General features: G+C 41.9%; 1 protein-coding gene and 1 non-coding gene across 2 annotated transcripts in view; both read left to right on the forward strand.

Annotated features, from left to right (window-relative positions):
• The first annotated feature begins 13210 nt into the window (after nucleotides 1-13210).
• CPB2 (carboxypeptidase B2) overlaps nucleotides 13211-22509 on the forward strand; it is a 66164-nt gene continuing 56865 nt past the window's right edge. Inside the window, exon 1 of the mRNA XM_007947830.1 lies at nucleotides 13211-13284. Coding sequence (XP_007946021.1) covers nucleotides 13211-13284 — 74 coding nt within the window. The remainder of the gene's footprint in view (nucleotides 13285-22509) is intronic.
• TRNAG-UCC lies at nucleotides 16182-16252 on the forward strand. Its single transcript has one exon. It is a non-coding gene; the product is annotated as a tRNA-Gly (tRNA).

The raw sequence follows: 22509 nt of genomic DNA on the forward strand, positions 1-22509 counted from the left end.
ATCGACTTGATGGCAGTGAGTTTGTTATTTATTTATTTATTTTTGCTTTTATACTCTATCTGGCATATCAAAAAAAGAATGTCCATTTAAACAAGGATTTTAATTAATACACATACTCCTCACTTATCAGCTATCTCCTTATCTGACATTTCACATTTACGACCATAGTAGAAAATGTACTATCTGACTATTTTGAGCAACAGCAACATACATCTGGTAGTAATGAGTGCTGTGGTGTGAAACCAGGGTAATAGGGGTTGTGATGGTTAGGGTTGTGTCTGCTTGGTTGGGCCATGATTTTCAGTGGTTTGGCAGTTATGCTGTTGTTGTTGTTAATGTGCCTTCGAGTCAGATGGGCATTTATACAATGATGTAATTTGGCAGTTATGTACAATAGCCCTTTCTCTTCTTATCCACTGGGGATATGTTCCAAGACTCCCAGTGGATGCCTAATACAAGGATAGTAACAAACCCTATATGTACTATGTTTTTTCCTATACATTCATACTACCTAGGGTACCTATGATACCAAGGTGCCCTGAGTGAGCAATTTTAACCTGTCAGATGCCAAGAAAGTACAGTGCATCCACTCACCTGACTTTGTTTTCCAATCTCACACCCAGTGGAGGAGGAGGTTGACTCTGGGAGAGTGAGGGATGGCATGAGATTCCGTTACCTTACTCAGAATGGTGTGCAGTGTAAATGTTTTCAGACTGTGATTGACCACAGGTAACTGGAACCACAGAAAGCAAAAACCACAGATAATGGAGGCTATTGTCATGATATAATTTGGCAGTTATGTAATGATATGGTCATCCTCCATTTTGTGACCTGATGTGATCATCCTATATTTTTGCATAACACTGATTTTTGCATAATAACTTGGTCTTTGGAACCTAACCATGTCGATAACCATGCCACTTTGTAGAGGGTAATAATATATCATTTTTGGAATAGCAACTTTTAGAGAATTAGAATGCAAGCAAACTTTTCATTCTAAAGCTATATGGAATCTAATGTATCAACTGATGACTCCATAGGAGTTTCTGGAGTCAGCTGTATGAGCCTATAATTATGAGCCCCAACATTTAAAGGAGGGACACCTGGGAGCTGACCAGTACTGTAGAATCTCAGCTCCACTCCAGACCTACTGAATCAGAGCCTACACTTTAATAAGATCCCCATTTGTACGTCAAACTTTAAGAAACTCTGTCCTAAAATAATTGTCATCATTGGATGCCACTGAGTTGATTCTTGCTCATAGAGACCCCACGTGCCAGAGCAGAACTTCCCCATAGGGTTTTCTTGTCTGTAATCTTTATGGATCACCAAGCATTTGTGCCACAACATCACTGGGTAGGTTCGAACTGCCAATCTTTTGGTTAGCAGCCAAGTGCTTACCTGTTGCACCACCAGTACTCTTTTCGCTAAAAGAACTGTTGTTGTTGTTGTTATTTGCCGTCGAGTCGGCCCCGACTCATAGCGACCCCTCCTTGGGTTTCTGAGGCAGTATCACTACAGAAGTAGTGTCTCATTAAATGATGTACAGAAAGTGAAGCAACAACCTACAGACTGGGAGAAAGTTTTTGGAAACCTTCTATCAGATAAGGGTTTAATATCCAAAACAGATAAAGAACTCTTAGAACTTAACAAACAAACAAACAAAAATGACAAACAATCCAATTGAAAAATGGGCAAAAGACTTGTATAGCCATTTCACCAAAGAGGATATATGAATGGTCAACAAGTACATGAAAAGATACTCAACATCATTGCCATCAGGGAAATACAAATCAAAACCACAGTAAGATAGTGCTTTACACTACAATGGCTAAGGTTAAAAAAAAACAAACAAACAGAAAATAATTGGAGCCCTCATCCATTTCTGATAGGAATGATGCAAACCAGTACAGATACTGGGGGAAAAGAGTTTGATGGTTCCTTAAAAAGACAAACATAGAGCTACCATATGATTGGGTAATTCTACTCTTAGGTATATAATCAAGAGACCTGAAAACAGACACATGTACACCAAGGTTCTTTGTAGCACTATTCACAATGGCTAACAGATGTAAACAACTCACATGTCCATCAAAGATGAATAAATAAACAAAATGTGGTGTGTGTATGTGTGTGTGTGTGTGTGTGTATGCAATGGAATATTACACAGCCATAAAGAGAAATAAAGTTCTGAGGCATGCCTCAACATGGATAAGCCTTGAACACACTATACTGAGTGAAATAAATAAGTCACAAAAGCACAAATATTATACAATCTCACTTACATGAAACACGTAGAATAGGCACATGTATAGAGATCAAAGTTTCATAGTGGTTACCCGGAGCAGAAAGAAGGGGGAAAGGTGGAATTACTGTTTCGGAAGCATTGAACTTCTGTTTACAGTGAAGGAAACTTTGGCAACAGATATTGGTGATGCTTGCACAACATAATTGTGTAATTGATGTCACTAACTTGTACATGTGTGTTCTGGTTACCTAGTGCTGCTCTGACAGGAATATACCACAAATGGGATGGCTTAAACAAACAGAAGTTTATTATTACAATTTGGAGGCTTTAAGTCCAAGTTCAAAGTGTCAGGCTCTAGGGGGTGGGTAAAAGCCCCTTAACCTTGGGATCCAGCTCTGCTTCCTGCTCCTGGCCCACTGGAGCTAGAGGCATTTCTTCATTCAGACAGCTGCTGCCTGCTGAGGCTGAGAAGCACCAAGGTTGCCAAGTATAAAGGCACAGTTCCAATGTTACCAAACCACGTGGCAGGCCATTAACTTAAGTCCACTGTAAATCCCAAGGTCGGCAGAGCATAGCAGGCTGCTGAGCAGACATGGCTACATGCAGGGTCCAAGCGTGCCAAAGGCTAGAGACCATTCCCAAGGTTTCTTCTTATATACAGAAAGCAGACCACATCCCAAAGACAGCTACTCAGCTGCTTGTGGTAGATCCCACCATGGAGTTGATTGCCAGTCTCATCATGGGGAATAAGTACCACCAGCTGCCCAGGCAAGTTGACACACAAATAAAACTACCACAATGTGAAAGATGTTGAATTGGCAAATATGTTATCCATACTTTCACAACAATAAAAAATATCTATAGAAAGGTTGGATTAACCAACTTTAAATTAAATTACACTTTCTAAATTATGTTGGATTTGAGAGATAAAATAGCTTTTTACTAACGTTTTCTTATTATCAGTATTTGTTTGAGGTAGCCAAAGTGGCTTTCCTCTCCATCCTGAGTGGTAGTGCATCCCCTATGCTTGAATCATTTCTTTTACAAAAATGAGCACAAAGCTGGTCCCTATGAGGCAGAGGTTAAAGATGTCCCAAATGTCCAACTTTTCCAAACAGTTGTGCCACTGCATCGTCTCTGACATCGATTCCTCCGCCTCCCCCTCCCCTCAGTACTCTCCCTCCCATCTTAGGGTTCCAGCAGTTCACTGTAACATCTCACAGAACTCACAGACTCCCAAGGAAATGGCACACATGGTGGTGGTGGAGGCTGGGAGGATGCCAGGCTGCCAAGTCCCAGGTCCGTGGGTAGATCGGAGGATTCTCCCAACTCACATGGTTGCAGGGGTTGGTGAACCCAAATCACTGGCTCAGATGATGGCTGCTGTCTCAAGTCCAGGGGTGAGATGATGACACACCAAATGCAGTAGAACTGGAGCAAGAGAGAGCTAACTTTCCCAGAACATTCCTACATATATACCCTTTTAGGAGCTCTGGTGGTGTAATGCCTAAGGCATTTGACTGCTAGCCAGAAGGCTGGTGGTTCAAAACCACCAGCCACTCCTCGGAAGAAAGATGTGGCAATCTTCTTCCGTCATGACACCACCTCAGAAACCCAAGGAGGGGGTTGTTATGAGTCTGATCCGACTCTATGGCAGTGAGGTTTTTTTTTGGTAGAAAGCTAAGGGTGGTGACTTGAATCACACCTTCTACTAAGGTGGGACTCAAGATGCATCCTACCCTAAACAGGCATGTTGTTGTTGTCGTTGTTATGTGCCATCGAGTCGGACCCAACTCATAGCGACCCTTCCTTGGGTTTCTGAGGCGGTATCACGACGGAAGTAGATTGCCCCATCTTCCTTCCGAGGAGTGGCTGGAGGGTTTGAACCACCAGCCTTCTGGTTAGCAGTCTAGTGCCTTAGGCACTATACTACCAGAGCTCCCTAAACAAGCATAAAGACTAGGATTTACAATACATCACAAAATGGAGGGTGATGGCTAGAAGGGCCATATTAAGCAATTCACTGTACTTCACCCTACCACTCAGTATTGCCCTTTGGTGGCTTCTCCCCCTGGGAATCTCTCTTCCCTGTGGCACCCACTCCCAGGCACATTCCCCAAAAGCAACATCTCCTTGGTCCTGCGGAGCACATATAAGGTGGCTCCTGGTATAACCTCCTCATGCCCACTGCCAAGAGAGACCTTTTGTAGGGATCTCATCTGGTCAGTGCCACCTTACCCAAATCTTCCTTTCTACCCCTCTACCACTTACACCAGACCTACTTGACTTTTCTCCCGTGGTCTCAGGGAAATCTCTCTATTACTCCCCACCAACAGCCTGGCAAAGTTCAACAAATTGTTCCAAGGGGAGAGGACATGGTCCCTCCTGTACCTACTATTGTCTCCCGTGAAAACATCATCACTGTTATCTCTACCAAATTCCTGATGGCAAAGAGAAAAAAAAAGGAAAGTGTCTTCTAAGTAGAAGCACTACACTGAGATGGAAGCTTGGTATCTCTGAGGAACAACAGACCAGTGTGGTGGGTGGGGAGAGAAATGCCACGTCATGAGAAACAAGTAGACTGTGAGCATATTAGCAGTGGCTCTCAGACTTTAAACAGTCACCCACGGAGCTTGCTGAACACACATTTCCCAGACCCCACCTTGATATCTGAGACTTATAGGGTTGCTGGGTTTAGGAATCTACCTGTCCCACAGACACCCTCGGACACCTGCGGCCTGGGACACACAGACCAGACTTGGAGAAGCGTTCATCCAGACGAGCCATTCTCAGGCTTGGCTGCACATTGCAATCATTTTCAAAGATGCTGCTGCCTGCCCCTCATGCCCTAGATGTAATATAATAGACCTGATGTGCTGCTAGTCCCCAGATGACTCTGATACACAGTCACTGGCCTAAGGCTGGACACCCTGGGTGGTGCAAATGGTTAACAAATTTGGCAATTTGAATCTACCCTGAGGCATCGTGGAAAGAAGAAAGGCCTGGAGATCTACTTCTGAAAAATCAGCCATTGAAACCCTCTGGAGCACAGTTCTACTGACACACATGGGGTCTCCATGAATCACAATCAACTAGTAACTGGTTTAGATTTTCTTGTTTGTTTATTATGTTGTTGGTCTATAAAATAAACAAACAAAAAAACAAACCCAAACTCACTGCCGTTGAGTCAATTGGACTCATAGCGACCCCTCCATGGGTTTCTGTGGCAGTATCTCTGTGGAATGTTGGTCTATAGTGTGGGGTTAATTAAACCAGTTGCTGTCAAGCTGAATCTGACTCGTGGGAACCCCGTGTGTTTCAGAATAGAACTGTGCTCCATAGGGTTTTCCTGCATGTGATCTTTTGGAAGTTGGCCACCAGGCTTTTCTTTCAAGGTACCTTGAACACTTAACTGTTTTTGCCTTGTAGGGTAGGAGTCCCTGGGAGGAGCAAATGCTTAATGCACTTGGTGGTCCAAGTTCACCACAGGCACCTTGGAAGAAAGGCCTGGTGATTGGCTTCCAAAAAATCAGCCATTGAAAACCCTATGGAGCACAGTTCTACTCTGACACATGGGGTCGCCATGAGTCAAAATCAACTCTAGGGTAATTGGTTTGATTTGATTTGTTTTTGTTTTATTAGCATGAAAGTACTACTCCAAAAGGCAGTCTTGCATCGGGCATCTTAACAGAGGTGGTAATATCCTAGGAGGCCTGGGGAGTACTGGAGTGGCAACATGGAAAGGGAGAAATGAAGGGATGGAAATGTTCCAAAGCTAAATTTTCCTTCCCTTATAATTTTACCATCTAGTGAAGAAGTAAGGCACTCTAGTGGCTCAGTGTTTAAGATATTAGGCTGCTAACTATAAGGTTGGTGGTTTGAACCTGCCAGCCACTCCACGGCGGGAGAAAGATGTGGCAGTCTGTTTCAATAAAGATTTACTGCCTTGGAAACCCTATAGGACAGTTCTACTCTGTCCTTAGGTTCACTATGAGTCAGAATTGCCTCAGTGGCAGTGGGTGGGTAGTCATCAAGTATTTTCTCAGTGCCTGGTGGGTGCCAGCTAACCCTCTTGGTGCCACTAGTCTACATTGGCTCAGTCCCACTCACCAAAGCAAGGGATTCAGAACCTGGGATTGAGTTTTCTACTTAGAAGCCTCAACTTCCTCTTAAATGGCTTCTGAGATGGCATGACAGGGGACCAGATACAAAAAGCCTTTGTGCAAATTGTAAGACCATTTCATTTTCCATGAATAAACATGAGAGATAATGTGTGAAGAAAAAACCATCTATCAGTTATGTGTCTGCAAACCTCCCCAAGATTATGCAGCTTTAATGGCTGAATGATTTTGAAAGGAAAACATGTAAATTGAGCTTCGCCTGAACTCATAATAAAAAGCCATTAAATTAATTGACACTCTCAGCACCTTCCTAACAATATACCTGAACTGTGTATCCAAGTTTCAGCTAGCCAAGATCACAGTGGGGTTTGCCCGTAGACTCAGGCAAGACAGGCCACTTGTCACTTGGGATGGATTATCTTCACAGGCATGTTCTTCATAAAGGTAAAGGGTCAGGGCTCTGCAAGGGATACTAACCATATTATTTTTGCCAAAATAGGCTGTGTTCCAGGGGAATGATTCAATCAGATAGATCAAGGAGGACTAGATTAGCTCCTGGGGTGGTGACTAATCACCTATCTTATCAGAAAGCAGAAGAGGAGGACAAGCCATCCCCAACCTCATGAAGAACACATTGGTCTCTGCACGCCCCCTCTTGGTTTATCATTTTAATATGAATGAGACATATTGAGCATGTATTTTGTGCCCGTGGCTTTTAAATGTTATCTCATTGAAACTTCACAAGCAGTCCAATGAGGCAGTTATTACTAACCTCATTTTTCAGAAGAGGAAAACAAACCTCAGAGAGGCTAAGAGATTTCCCTGCTGTGAGTTGAAATGACTCAATGACTCCCAGCAACAAAACACAGGTGCTGTTTTGGTTACTTTGTGCCTCCCTAGTAGAAATAGCAGGAGCTCTGGTGGCATAGTGCCTAAGACATTTGGCTGCTAAACAGAAGGCTGGTGGTCCCAACCCACCAGCCACTCCTCGGAAGGGAGATGGGGCAATCTACTTCCCTAGTTATACCGCCTCAGAAACCCAAGGAAGGGTCGCTATGAGTCGGGTCTGATTCCACCGTAGTGAGTTTGGTTTTCTTGGAGCAGAAATAGCACAGGTGGATGGATTTAACAAAAAAAAAAAAAAAAAAGAGTTTATTCTCTCACAGTTTTAGAGGCTAGAAGTCTGCATTCCAAGTGCCAGGCTCTCAGGGCTAGGGCTTCAGCTCTGCCTCTTGCTCCGGGCTCACTGGAGCTAGAGCTATCTCTTCATTCAAGGCAACTACTGGCTGAGGCTAACAAGCCCAAGGTCAACAAATGAAATGGCACAGTCCCAATATTACCAAACAACACAGCAGACCACTAGCTCAAGTCCAGAGACAGTCCAAGAATGGCAGGAATCATTGTTGTTGTTGTTGTGTGCCGTCGAGTCAAACCCGACTCATAGCGACCCCTCCTTGGGTTTCCGAGGCAGTATCACTATGGAAGTAGGATTGCCCAACCTTCCTTCCGAGGAGTGGCTGGTGGATTTGAACCGCCAGCTGTCTGGTTAGCAGACAAGTGTCTTAGCCACTATGCTACCAGAGCTCCCGGCAGGAATCATGCAGGCTGTTAAATGAAGACTCAGCTACATGCAGAGTCCAAGCATGCCAAAAAGCTGCAGACCATTCCCAAGCTTCTCCTTATATACTAGAAGCAGACCACTTCCCTAAAGCTGCTACTCAGCTACTTGCAGCAGAGTTTACCATGGAGTTGATTGCCAGTCTCATCAAGGGGAATAACTACAACCAGTCGCCCAGCCACTCAAAACCAGTTACAGCCAAGTTGACACATAATTTTAACTACCACAGGTGCAAACAATTAAGCGTTCGGCTACTACCTAAAAGGTTGGTGGCTCAAACCCACCCAGAGGCCCTTGGAAGACAGTCTTTGTGATCTGCTTCTGAAAAGTCACAGCTTGAAAACCCTATGAAGCAGTTTTACTCTGTACACAATAGGGTCACCATTTGTTGGTGTTCTGGTTACCTAGTGCCACTCTGACAAGAAATATACCACAAATGGGATGGCTTTAACAAACAGGGGTTTATTCTTACAATTTGGAGGCTTTAAGTCCAAGTTCAAAGTGCCAGGCTCTAGGGGATGGGTGAAAGCCCCTCAACCTTGAGGTCCAGCTCTACCTCTTGCTCCTGGCCCACTGGAGCTAGAGGCATTTCTTCACTCAGACAGCTGCTGGCTGCTGAGACTGAGAAGCCCAAGGTTGACAAGTAAAAAGGCAGAGTCCCAATGTTACCAAACAACACGACATGCCATTAATTTGAGTCCATTGTAAGTCTCAAGGTCGGCAGAGCATAGCAGGCTGCTGAGCAACAACACGGCTACACGCAAGGTCCAAGCATGCCATAGGCTAGAGACAATTCCGAAGGCTTCTCCTTATATACAGGAAGCAGACCACATCCCATAGGCAGCTACTCAGCTGCTTGTGGTAGATCCCACCATGGAGTTGATTGCCAGTCTCATCATGGGGAATAACTACCACCAGCTGCTCAGCGACTCAACCACACCCAGCCAAGTTGACACACAAACATAACCACCACAGTTGGAATTACATACTTCACATACTTATTTTTACATCAAGATTAATTAATGGAGGTTTAAAGAAAAACAAAACACCTCACTGCCATCAAGTGAGATCTGACTCATACAGACCCCTCCTGCAGTTTCTGAGGTGGTATCTCTATGGAAATCGATTCCCCACTCTGCCTTCCGAGGAGTGGCTGGTGAGTTTGAACCGCCAGCCTGCTGGTTAGTGGTCAAATGCCTTAGGCACTATGCCAGAAATAAACAAGGGAAGAAAAAAAGAGAAATACAAAGAGAAGAGAAAAAAAAAAAAAAAAAAGACAATTGAAGAAAATTACGGAGAAGAAAACAAACAAAATACAAAGAGAAAGATGAAGAGAAATAAAACATTCACTGTCATGAAGAGACCTTTAGGCAAACGCAAGCAGAGAGATTTCCAATCTAGGCAACTCGAAGAAGTCATGGCTTAATGACATTTCCCCAGACCTGCTCCAATCATACAAATGACAAAAAACATATAAGATAAACCCCCAAAAGATAAGACAGTCAGAGGCAAGCTTGTTGTTGTTAAGTGCCGTCAAGTCAACAGAACGAAACACCACCCAGTCCTGTGCCATCCTTACAATCTTTGTAGGCTAGAATACAAGAAATGGAACAGAGATGCAAGGTGATGAAAGGTGCCGAATACATAAGCAAGGCAGTGACGGCCAGAAGGGTGGCTCCTGTGGACAGAGGATTTAGGATAGGGCACCAGAACGCCTGGAGCCAGGGACCAAGATAGCTCTTCTCTGCTTATATCAATAGTATTTTCCTGATTTTGGTGGTTAGATTATGGTTATATAGGAAAACGTCTTTTTTTTTGTAGGAATGGGGTCACCAGTGAGCTCAGGGGCTGCAAGCCATGTCAAATTTCAAGGGGTGCAGCCCAGCCACAAACTCAACGTCAGCATGCCTCCCAGCATCTTTCCAAGCAAGCCACCGCCCCTCACCCCATGGAAGGACATATATGCAGTTAGGACCTCACCTGATCAGATGTTTTACAATGCTGCTCAAATAATTTCTTTTAGAAGGATCAGCAAAAGGCTGGTCTCTGTGAGGCGGAGGTTAAAGATGTCCCAAATATGCAGCTTTTCCAAACTGCCGTACCACTCCATCATCTCTAACATCAACTCCTCCTCCTCCCCTCAGTACTCTCCCTTCTGTCTTTGTTGTTATTATGTGCTGTCAGTCAGACCCGACTCATAGTGACCCTCCTTGGGTTTCCAAGGTGGTATCACTACGGAAGTAGATTGCCCCATCTTCCTTCCGAGGAGTGGCTGGTGGGTTTGAACTGCCAGCCTTCTGGTTAGCAGTCCAGTGCCTTAGGCACTACACTACCAGAGCTCTTTCTGGCTTAGAGTTCTGTATTTCACTATAACATCTCAAAGAACTCACTCACTGCCAAGGAAATGGCTCACATGGAAATGGATCACGTGGTAGTGGAGGCTTGCAGGCTGGCAAGTTCTAAGTCCATGGGTAGGTCTAGAGGACTCTCCCCATTCATGTGGTTGCATGGGCTGGCAAACCCAAATAAGTGAGTCAGATGACTGACTGCTGTCTCAAGTCCAGGAGTGAGATGATGACAAACAAATGCAGGACTGGAGCAAGAGAGGGCATTTTCCCAGCACATTAACATATATACCCTCAAGGAAGCTAAGGGTGGTGACTTGAATCAGACCCTTCAGCAGGGGGGCACTCAAGCTACATCCCACTCTAAACAGCATGTTATTGTTGTTACGGTCCCCTCCTTGGGTTTCCAGGCAGTATCACTAAGGAAGTAGATTGCCCAACCTTCCTTCTGAGGAGTGGCTAGCGGCTTTGAACTGCCAGCCTTCTGGTTAGCAGTCAAGTGCCTTAGGCACTACGCTACCAGAGCTCCCTAAACAGGCATAGAGACTAGGATTTACAATACATCACAAAATGGAGGACTATAGCTGGAAGGGCCATATTAAGCAATTCATTGCGCTGCAGGCACATACCTAAATTTGACAGTGAAAGGAGAGTAAAATTAATGTTAAATATATACATGTAATAGAAATTACCACCAACAGACCTTCACTAAAAGACTGTTTAAAAGATGGCTTCAGTAAGAAGAAATGTAAACCCAGAGGAGAAATATGGAATACAAGGAAACAAAACAGAGAACAGTAAATTTTATTAACTATTGACTGACTTTTTAAGTTACTTCTTGTGTGTACGAACAGGTAAGACTCACTAGGGTTAGTAGTTCCTCATTCCCCTTCAAGGTGATTATGCTATTCATTTGAAACACAGTTAGGTTCATTTGTTTATGTTTGTGTTCATTTTATTTATTTAAGTATGCAAAAAAATTAACATAGTTCTATATTTCTGAACTATTTGAAAAAGGTATAACCAAAGGCGAGTCCTTCCACTCATCTCTTTCTACCCTGTTCTTATTCAATCCCATCTTTTTCACCCTCTTACCACCTCCTCCTGTAGATAATGATCTACTGATTTCTGATTTATCCTTCCTGTGTTTCTTTTCCATATATATATATATATATATATATAATTTATTATTATATATATAGTAATTATATATGTTGTTACCAGCCATTGAGTCAGTTCCAACTCAAAATGATGCTATGTTCAACAGAGCAAAATACTGCCAGGTCCAACACCATCCTCACATTGTTCTATTTCTTCCCATTGTTGCAGCCACTGTGTCAATCCATCGTATTTGAGGGTCTTCCTCTTTCCCACAAATTCCACTTTGCCAAGCATGATGTCCTTCTCCAGGGACTGGTCTCTCCTGATAACAAGTCCAAAGCTTGGGAGGCAAAATATCATCATACTCTTCTAAGAAGCATTCTGGCTGTACTTCTTCCAAGAAAAATTTGTTAGTTCTTTGGGAAGTCCATAGTATATTCAGTATTCTTCACCAACACCATGCTTCAATTCTTCTTTGGTCTTCCTTATTCATCATTCAGCTTTTGTATGCATGTGAGGTGACTGAAAATACCATGGCTTAGTCCTCAAAGAGACATCATTGCTTTTTAACACTTTAAACATTTTTGACTTGTGTAATTCAGTGACATTAAGTATATTCATCATGTTGTGTCATCATCACCACTATCCATTTCCAAATTTTTCCATCACCTATAACTATGCCCCCAATCAATAACCCTCTTTTCCTCTCCTCCCACCCCATGTATGTATACTCTTACTTCTTTTTTTGTTACACAAAAGGTAGCTTGAGTTGAAGTCACCTCAATACATTAAACATGCTTCAGTAGCTTTGAATCTCAGAAAGTGAGGTGTAAAATCCCAACCCATTCCTTCTTAGAAGCTCATTATAGGGGGTTGATTTCTTCTGCAAATTTGCCTTTCCTGTCCCCAAGAACATTCAAATGCATTTTCCAAAGAGGAGTACCATGACTCCATTTACTTACAGAATATGGGTGTAGCCTTTTACCAGATACAATGTTACATAATGCTATCTCCAGAATGATGGGTGGTGGACCTTGATTTAGATGTGTTTTTCCCTAAATAAAGGTGATTCAAAGTAAATTGATGGCTTTACTGCTCTAAAGAGTTCCCTACTGCATGTTATTCCTATTCGCTTATGGATGGACCCACCATTCCGTATGGTGAAGTCAAAAGCTTTTGAATGTAGATTCAGTAATCTTCCATATAACTCAACTCTGTATCATCCACAAATTGAGAAATTCCCTTTCTATCTTCATCTGGGAGCTCTGGTGGCATAGTGCCTAAGGCATTTGACTGCTAACCAGAAGGTTGACAGTTCAAACCCACCAGTTTTGGCATGTCTTCATCTAAGTGGAAAATGTTGAACAAGACAGAGGCAAGGAAATACATTTTTAGTACTCTGCTGGAGATCTCCCTCAATGTGAGCTGTGATCCATTAGTCATTAATTTATGGTTATGATTCTTCAGTGAATGAGACAAGTTCCAGCTATATTACTATTCATTTACTCTTGGCTTTGTCTTAGGAGCTAAATGTTTTATGGATAATGTCAATTAAGAAAAATCACTCTCTTTACATTTTCTTTTTGAGAGTTCAGTTATTAAACAACACCCTAACTAAATAAATGGGAGTGGAAATGAAGCTAAGTTGATTGATTCACTGGAACAAGAGGGAACACACCATTATAGTTTAACCAATGTGTAAAGAAGGCTCTTATGCAATCAGTTATCTGGGCTCTTCTCTTCCGAGAATTTGGTTTTAGAGGAAACCACCGTTGAGATGAAGCTTTATAGCCTTCATGTCCTTTTAGCCCTCATCTTCTTCTATGAGCAACATGTCTCCGCATTTCAGAGGTAATTCACTAGAACCCTAGATGATGGTAGGCTATTTTCCTTATTTGTTTGATTCACATTGAATCAAGTCAGTGTATTGGGCTAGAGAGCAAAAATTTAAGGTTGGAAGTTTCTTTTAGAAAATTGCCCTGGCAAATGAACAGATTTCAGTACAATATGGACCTCCCTAGATCTAAGATCTGTCTTTTCTCTTTCTGGCTCTAGTTCTTTTACTAGGAGAAGTCTGTATGGTATGTATATGCAGTTACTATGGTGACTAAAGGAACAGAATTATTAACAAAATAGTTATTTACACCCTAGCATATCACATAATTTAGATTCTTCTTGTTCTCTTACATAAAATACATTAGATCTGGATGATTTCTTTTCCTTTTATACATGGACTATAGGAGGGGAGAGAGGATAAAAGTGTCAAATAGGAAGTTTGGATTGTGCTTGGGCATTCAGTGTTAAAAGTAAAAGAAGCAGAGTTGTGTTATAAAGAACACAGATGAACATATCTAATTTTTTGTAGCTTTGTGGGCTGATTTCATTACAATGTTCTACTACATATTTTTCTACTAAAAATCACTTAAAGAACACAAATGAACATGTACTCTAGCTTATATAATACATGGAGCAAACAGGTCCAGGTCATCTGCAATATTGTAATTTATTAACTAATTAATTTTTAAGCTCTTTTTATTTGATATTGTTCCCTTTGGAATTTTTTCCCTTTTTTTTTCTTCTTTGATTCTTTTTTTGTCTAATTAGTCTGAAACTGATCCTTTTCTCTGTTTCAGTGATTGGCAAAGAGAGAAAGACATAGAGCAAATGAACATACCAAGGAAGGGGAAAGCTACCCCCAAACACTTTGTCTAATTCATGACTAGCTATGGGAAAACAGTTTGAAAATACAGCTTGATTTGTGAGCTTGCAAGGAGCTCTGGTGGTGTAGTGGTTAAAGTATTTGACTGCTAACCAAAAGGTCGGTGACTTGAACTCACCAGCAGCTCCGTGGAAGAATGATAGGGTGGTCTGCTTCTATAAAGATTTATAGCCTTGGAAACCTGCCGCAGACCAGCACAGTCACTGGGCTCGGTTCTATAACTCGAAGAAGATTATAGGTGAATAGGGAGTCGGCGAATTGGCTAACAGAAGACAAACAACTCAGAGGCTGCTTGCAACTGAGAGCGTTTATTGCCTTTAACTACATGTTTTTATAGTATAACCATTTCTTCTTTTGATTTTAATTTCACAAGCACAGGTTTACGCAAAAGCACAGAAAGTAAAGTACCTGATCAAAAACAGTAAGTTTACAAGTTCCCATTACATCACAATTCTAAGTACTACAACAATGATCATAATTATTGTTTTGGCCTTTTTGTCATATGCCCTGAGACTTCCCATTACGTCAGGATCCTTTTCTAAACAAACTCTTTTTCTGTCCTTTGGAAATATTTACTTTTGAAATTTGCATTGTATCTTTTCACTAATGCTGTGAACCGCTTTTTAAACTTGCCTTTTGTTCATTAGTTAATAAACACCAAGGGTTTCTCATATTTTTGTACAGTCACTGGAGATGTTGTGGTGGTCCTTGGTTTTTTCCAGCATGAGTTCACTTTGTTCCAAACCATTGAAAAGATTTCCAACTGGGTCATTAGTTAAGTTCTTATGGTCCATTTTTAAAATTGCTTGAAGTACTGGAGGCAATTGTTCCTCTGGAATGTTTTCCAGGAGTTTCCTTTGAAGTCATCCATGATTCTGTGGAAAATACACCCTCTCCCAAGGTAGGTTTTAGGTCAATGCCATTGCCTGATCCTCTGACGTCTCTCTGCTCCAAGAAATCTTTATTGTTCTTATTGTAACTAGCAACTATTGAACCAAACAACATTATCAAAAACATCAGCAAACAGGAACAAATGGTAAAAATTGAGAGAGCACACTTCACCCCGGAAAGCTTAGAGTTTCCTTGAAACAGCCGCTTCAGACCGGTGACTATGTCACGCGGACCCCATGGGGCTGTCGTGGCAGAAACCCAATGGGAGTCACTACAAGTCAGAATTGATAAGAGTTTTTGAATGGGCTTGAAGATGTGTTAGCACATCATCACTGAACTGACTATAATTGGTTGACTCTTTAGTGTTCAATATGATTGCTGAGTGGTAAGCAACAAATTCCATTACCAAATAATGGTTGTTACATGGCGTCAAAATCACTAGAATAATCAGTGGCTTGTCTCTCTATCCATAGATCAGATGACCATGATTTCTAATATCCTCGCGAGCTTTAAAATTCTGTCATTTGGTGATTGGCCTTAATTAAGGGTGAGAGAGAGGGAAAAGGAAAACTAATGTCAAGAAGTTCAACCTACCATGGGCAGCAGTGGTGTCACTGAAGAGAGGGAGGAGGAATGAAGGAAACGAATGATTATTTAGCACTTGTGTTGCCTCATGCACTAGAACAGGCACTTAGAAATGTTATCTCATTAAATACCTACAATCCTATACTCTAGGAATCTTTATCAGTATTTTACAGATGAGGAAATTGAGACTGAGGTAGAATAAATCATTTTGCTCAAGTTCAAAAACATTTTAGCCTCATTTCAACTCTTTTCAGTGCACACCATTGCCTCTAAAATATCTTGCAATTAGAAAGATCATTCAATTTGAGGGAGGTCTAATTTAGTAACATTGCAGCATGAAGAGTTTGGAATGAAGCCTGGAGAGATGCCAGGGCTGGAGGTCTAGTCTCGTGGTACTCACCTACAGCAGGTCTAAACATGGCCTACCTGCCAACACAAGTACCATTGGAGATGGCTGTGGCAGTTTCACAAGCACACCTCTAGATTATCATTTTGGTCATGTCGTGAACTAAACTCCCAGACAGGATAATCAGTAACTAAGCACACCAAAGGAACATTGGTGGTTCAGTGGTAGAATTCTTGCCTTCCATGCAGGAGGTCTGGGTTCAGTTCACAGCCAATGCACCTTTTGTGCAGCCACCACCTGTCAGTGGTGGCTTGTGTGTTGCTATGATGCTGAACAGGTTTCTAAGATGGGCTACAAAGAGAAGCCTGCAAATCTGTTTCCAAAACTCAGCCAAAGAAAACCCTATGGATCACAATAGTCCAATTCCTAACCAACCATAGGGATGGCACAGGACAGGGCAGCGTGTCTTATGCTTCAGGGCCCAGCTCCACAGCAGCTAAAAACAACAGCCATGCCAAAGCTTTACTGCACCTCTTTAAAATGAGTCAGCATACAGCAACTTAGAGGGACTAAAGATAATACATGGAGCTTTGGTGGCACAGTGGTTAAGGCATTTGGCTTCTAACTTAAAGGTCAGTGATTTGAACCCCCCAGATGCTCTGTGGAAGAAAGATGGGGCAATCTGAAAACCCAATGGGTGTCACTACGAGTCTGAATAGACTGGATGGCAGTGAGTTTTTTTGGGGTTTGAGAAAGTTAATGGAAATGTAGGAAAAGGGTGAAGAGAAAATAGTGAAGAAATGAGAGAAAATTCTCACCTGTGTGACTTTCTTGGTATCTTTTGATGCACACTCTGAAATCTGATGAAATCCATTTTGAAGAGTGTAATGAAAATAGACTATAGTTAAATCACATGACATTGAAAATATTTAATACCTTCCATATATAGGGATGGTTCTTGTGTATGTGGAGAGGAGGACACTTTGGTGAGTTTATGAGTGGAACAGCTTAGGGGAACATGCATTTCAATTCTTGGTTTCCATCCTCTGCTAGAAATGACATTGCAAACTTGTTTTTCTGGGAGTAAAAATATTTAAAAAAAAAAAAAAATTTCTGCATCTACTTTTCCAGGAATGGTCTATTACTGAAGCTCAAAAGGAAATATAATTTCACTCAGGGCTGTGTACTTTGATGAATTACTTCTGAGGGCGAGACTATAAACCCTTCTTTAAAAAGCTAACAGCCTGGCTTTTTCCTAAAGCTTTCTTTGTTGCTGTTTTCTTGTCGTGATCATTTTCCTAATAAGAGTTTGTATTCAGGCATTCTTTTAGCGGCTGATTTGTAGGTGCATTTTGAAAAATCTCATCAGTGAAATGCCCTGGAACGACAACAAGAAAAAGTTTCAATGCATAAATACCGTATGCCAAAGAGAAAGGCAGACAAAAAGCAGTTTGTCTCAATATCCACTTGCTTTTAAAGGCCAAACATTATGAAGGGTAAAAACATAATACTATCAAGGCTTTTGTAAACAAACATTAATTTCATTGTGCAATGATTACCAAAGTGCAACCTGTCAGCCAAGGCTTTTTATTTGGATAGAGGAAGTGAGAAAAAGGAGGAAGAAAAGAAGGGAGGAATTGGAAGGTGGGGGAAGGTGGAGGATGAAGGGCTTTTGAATTATTGATAAAGCCAAAAAACCAAACTTACTGCCATCAAGTCGATTCTGACTCATAGCGACCCCTATTGGGTTTCCGAGGCAATAAATCTTTATTGCCCAGATTGTCCCATCTTCTTTCCACGGAGCAGCTGGTGGGTTTGAACCGCCAACCTTCTGGTTAGCAGTCAAATGCCTTAGGCACTACGCCACCAGAATCACGGAAAATGTTACTTCTGTCAACTTAATCTCCTATCTGGCCACCCAGAGACCAGTTTATTTTCTTTCACTTAGTTCCTACAGAGACATTACTCTCATGTTTAAGGGCAGGTCACCAGTGAACTTGAAACACTATGGAAATGCATAAAACAAAATTGTAGCTTTGGGCTGTGTTCTATTATTCAGAAGCATCTCATCAGCTTTTTAAATTTCAGAATTATGACAAGTGTGAACTTTCCTTGTGAACCATAGTAGAAAGCAAGCCTTGATGAACATTGCTGCATTCGTAGAGGGTTAGGCACTAGAGGAAGTGCATAGTTATTGAAAGCTCAGGATCTGGAGAGTTGAGTTAACCTTGGATCTGCTACTTATTAGTCCTCTGGCCTTGAACAATTTGGAGGCACTGAGTGGTGCAAACAAGTAATTTACCGCTTACCAAAGGTCGGAGGTTCAAATCCATGCAGAAGCTCCTGGGAAGAAAGGCTTGGTGATCCACTTTTGATGCATCTCACTTTAGGTGGTCACTCGTGACTCCCTCCTTAACCCCTAGCACTAGCATTCACCTCCAGGTTCTTGCTGCTGAGATCCCTCACTCCTTCAGGCGGCCCTATTGAACACCATCTGCATTTGAACTACATAACATGAAGTGTTTCTTCTTTTGTTTCTATTTACTAGTGAGCCAACTGGAGACTAGGCACCTACAGGTCTAGCTTTCTCAGGAGCAAGTCAAGTGTGTCAACTCTTGTGTCTCTACATTTGAGGAGACATGTTTCAAACTCTCCCATCATCCCTTGGAAATCCTCCTTACTAGATTGAGGTAAGGGAACACCCCAAAATTCCATCCCCCTTTGGGAGGTTGGGTCTCACAGAACTGCAACAGCTTGCTCCAAAAAAATATCTTCACAAATCCTCTCTCCCTTTCCACATTACAAAACTAGTTGTTGTCAAGTTGAGTGTGACCCAGGGCAATAGAACTGTGCTCCATAGGATTTTCAATGACTGTTTCTTTCAGAAGTAGATTATCAGGCCTTTCTTCTAAGGTGCCTCTAGGTAGACTCAAATCTCTATCCTTGGGTTAGCAGCTGAGTACATCACATGTCTACACCACCCAGGGACTCCTCTCTATACTCAGACCCCTTTTTATAGCCTCTCTCTGATTAAGTTAGGGGACACAGAATTCAGAAACTCATTTTTAAACATTACAAATTCTTCATAGGTTGATCTGACTAACCCTCATCCAGTTTCCTTATTCGACTGTGTTGACACTTTGATCAAAATTGATACTGGGAGAGTCCAGGAAACCACAGTTTGAATTTGGATGTATTACTATATTTGATGGTCAATTTTGCCTTCATAATTTTACTCCACAACATTTCCTAACCTGTCTTTTATATTTCTTTAATTATTTTTTCTCCTCCAAAAAGGAGGCCTGTTTTGATAATGTGCTTTTTTTAAAAAAAACTTTAGTGCTTTTCAAAAGGTATATAATTCTCCACTGCAGATACCATGGCCGTTCTCTAGAATCTAAGTGTCTGTATTGGGATTCTCCCACTGGAATGGGACATTATCTCCAAAAGTCATCTTTTCCCACTACCAATGCCTCTAATGCCATAGATCAACCAGGCCACATAACCCAAGTAATAAGATTGCTCTGGGTCCTTAATAAAGCTGACAGTCTTTCATGTCAGCCAATATATGCAATAAAGCAGTCTTTCAAAGTGAGCCTTATGTTGCTGCCAAAATCCAAGAGATTCCTTCTTTTTCAAGGGATGTATGAGATACGATAATTTGTCCTTTATTTTGGAGGGGATATCCCAGAAAGCCCCAGACCTATAGGCAGCTACTGCCGTGGAGTAGGAGCTGACTCATAGCGACCTCTGTTTGGGTTTCCGAGGCAGTATCACTACAGAAGTAGACTGCCCAATCTTCATTCTGAAGAGTGGCTGATGGGTTTGAAATGCCAGCCTTCTGGTTAGCAGTCAAATGCCTCAGGCACTAAACCACCAGAGCTCCTCCCCAGACCTATGTTGTTGTTGTTGTTATGTGCGGTTGAGTCAGACCCTTTGAGTCACACCCGACTCATAGCGACCCCTCCTTGGGTTTCTGAGGCGGTATCCCTACGGGAGTAGATTGCCCAACCTTCCTTCTGAGGAGTGGCTGGTGGATTTGAACCGCCAGCCTTCTGGTTAGCAGTAAAGAGCTCCTCCCCAGACCTATGGACTCCTAAAATGTTACTGGTGGGTCAGGCTTCTGAATCTGTGTATGATTTATCTTCTACCCTCTGGAGTACACATGTTTTACCAAGACCCCTCAATTTTCTTATCACTTCTTACTCATCCAGTTTTAGATTAACATGATGTCACTGATATAGTAGATCAGGTTATCCAAACAGGCCAGTTCCCTTGGGATTTTATTATGACAGAGAGTGGGAAATTTTATTTAAGCTGAAGCTAGATCTGTCACAAGAAAACGTGAATTGTTTGGAATGCTCTTTTTCTGATAGAAATGGCCAGTTCAATTACTGAATAGCATGTACTAGAGGCTTATTAATCTGCTCAGCAAAGATACATACCTGGCACAGAGGCAGCAATTGGGACTAGTATTTGGTTGTTCACCATCATCTTCCAGGATCCATCTGGCTTTGTAGGAGCCAGATTGGTGAATTGAATGAATGTGATGGGAACTACTATCCCTGCATCTTTTATTGTTTGTTTATTTATATTATTATTATTACTATTCTATTATTATTATTATTATTGTGCTTTAGGTGCAAGTTTACAGAGCAGAGTTTGTTTTACATTCAACATTTCGTGTATATTTGGTTTCACTTCCCAATTACCATCCCCAACCCTAACCCAGTCTCCTCCCCTCCCTGCCCAATAACCTCCCTCCCCGTGTCCCTCATAGTTATGCTCTCCTGTGTGTCCTGTATTTCCTCTGTGCAAATGAATGTTGCCCCTCTGGTGCCCTGTGGTCAGTTGCTCCAAGGGATGCATTTCCATAGAGAATTTGGGTGTGTCACCCTGGGTTGAGTGGTCTGTGTGTACATCTTGTTTTATCCCTGAATCCTTTAAGTCTTTAGGGATCATACTAATACCTGCCATTTCCCTCTAGGATGCATTTTTAAAATTTGCTATCTTGGCACAGGGGTGGGCAGTTCCCTAGGTATCCTGTTGGCTTTCCCCGCTGTGATGGCTCTTACTACACAGACAAGGAACCAATGTGGGGGATCTGCCAACTACCAAGTAGGTCCATTTGAAGTATGTACTTTGGGTACAGGGAAATGGTCCATGGATGTGTCCATGAACATTGTGCACCCACTGTGAGCTGGACCTAGGCTAGGACTTCATATCATCAGTCGGCTTGGGCCATGTATCCAACAGACTTTAAAATGCTTGGGTATTTCCATTTACCCAGAGTGCGGTTACCTGAGTAAAGGGCCATTGGTCCCTCTGGGAAAAGACTGGGGGAGTTATGGTCATGTACCCTTTCTACATTTCTCTCTGTTATACACAGAATCAGTAAGAGTCAGAAATGATTCAACAGCACCTAACAGCAAAAACCTGCTATTGCAAGGTCTTTTTCTTCACAGGGACCTGGCTTCTCCTCAGGCAAAAGTTTCTCGGTCTGAGAACTGGCTGAGGTCTAGAAATGGGGTAAGGGATTTTGACTTTTTATTAGGATGGCTGTTGTCGGTCTCTTTAATTATCCATCCTTGGTTTCTTTTGGTTGTTTAGGTTGAGTAGACCTCATGTTGGGTGCCTGTCTATCTTGCCTCTAAGAATGCCTTGTTCTCCTAAGTCCATGGCATTTAGTGGGTCATGTTCCTCTGGTTGTCACTCTGATGACTGTTTGAAAACTTGACATATGAAAGAACTGGCATAGCCCATCCCTGTGAAAAGTATTGAAGATTCAATAAGCGATGCTAAGACAAAAAAAAAAAAAAAAAGAAATTGTATTTCTTCTTCACATTGTATACAAATAATTTCCAAATGGATTAAAAATGTAAGTGAGAAAGGCAAGGGGAACATAAGAGAATATCTTTATGATCCAAGCATAAGGAAAGACTTCTTAACACACAAAGAAGGCACAAAAGGAAATGATGGATAAATAATGCACCATACAGAAAGAGAAAATACAGTCTACAAACTGGTAGATTATTTGCAATACATAAAACTGACAAAAGACTGGTAAGTGGAATATACCAAGAACTTCTACTAATCAATTTTTACCGAAATACAACCAACCTAATAGAAAACTTAAGCAAATGACATGAAAAAGCATATCATATAAAAGGAAATGGGAGCTCTGGTAGCATAGTGGCTAAGACACTTGCCTGCTAACCAGACGGCTGGCGGTTCAAACCCACCAGCCACTCCTCGGAAGGAAGGTTGGGCAATCCTACTTCCATAGTGATACTGCCTCGGAAACCCAAGGAGGGGTCGCTATGAGTCGGGGCCGACTCGACGGCACATAACAACAACAACAACAACAATAAAAGGAAATAGGAATGACCAAAATGGAATAAAAATAACTCTACCTCATTAGTGAGTCAGAAAATTCCAATTGAAATCACAACTAAATTCCATTTCACAACCACCAAATGGAAAAAGTTGAAAAGTCAGACAGTGTCAAGTGCTGACAAGGATGAAGATCAATAAA

Source organism: Orycteropus afer, unplaced genomic scaffold (genome assembly GCF_000298275.1).
Source record: "Orycteropus afer afer isolate SDZICR_OR568_19922 unplaced genomic scaffold, OryAfe1.0 scaffold00194, whole genome shotgun sequence".
Taxonomy (NCBI): Eukaryota; Metazoa; Chordata; class Mammalia; order Tubulidentata; family Orycteropodidae; genus Orycteropus; species Orycteropus afer.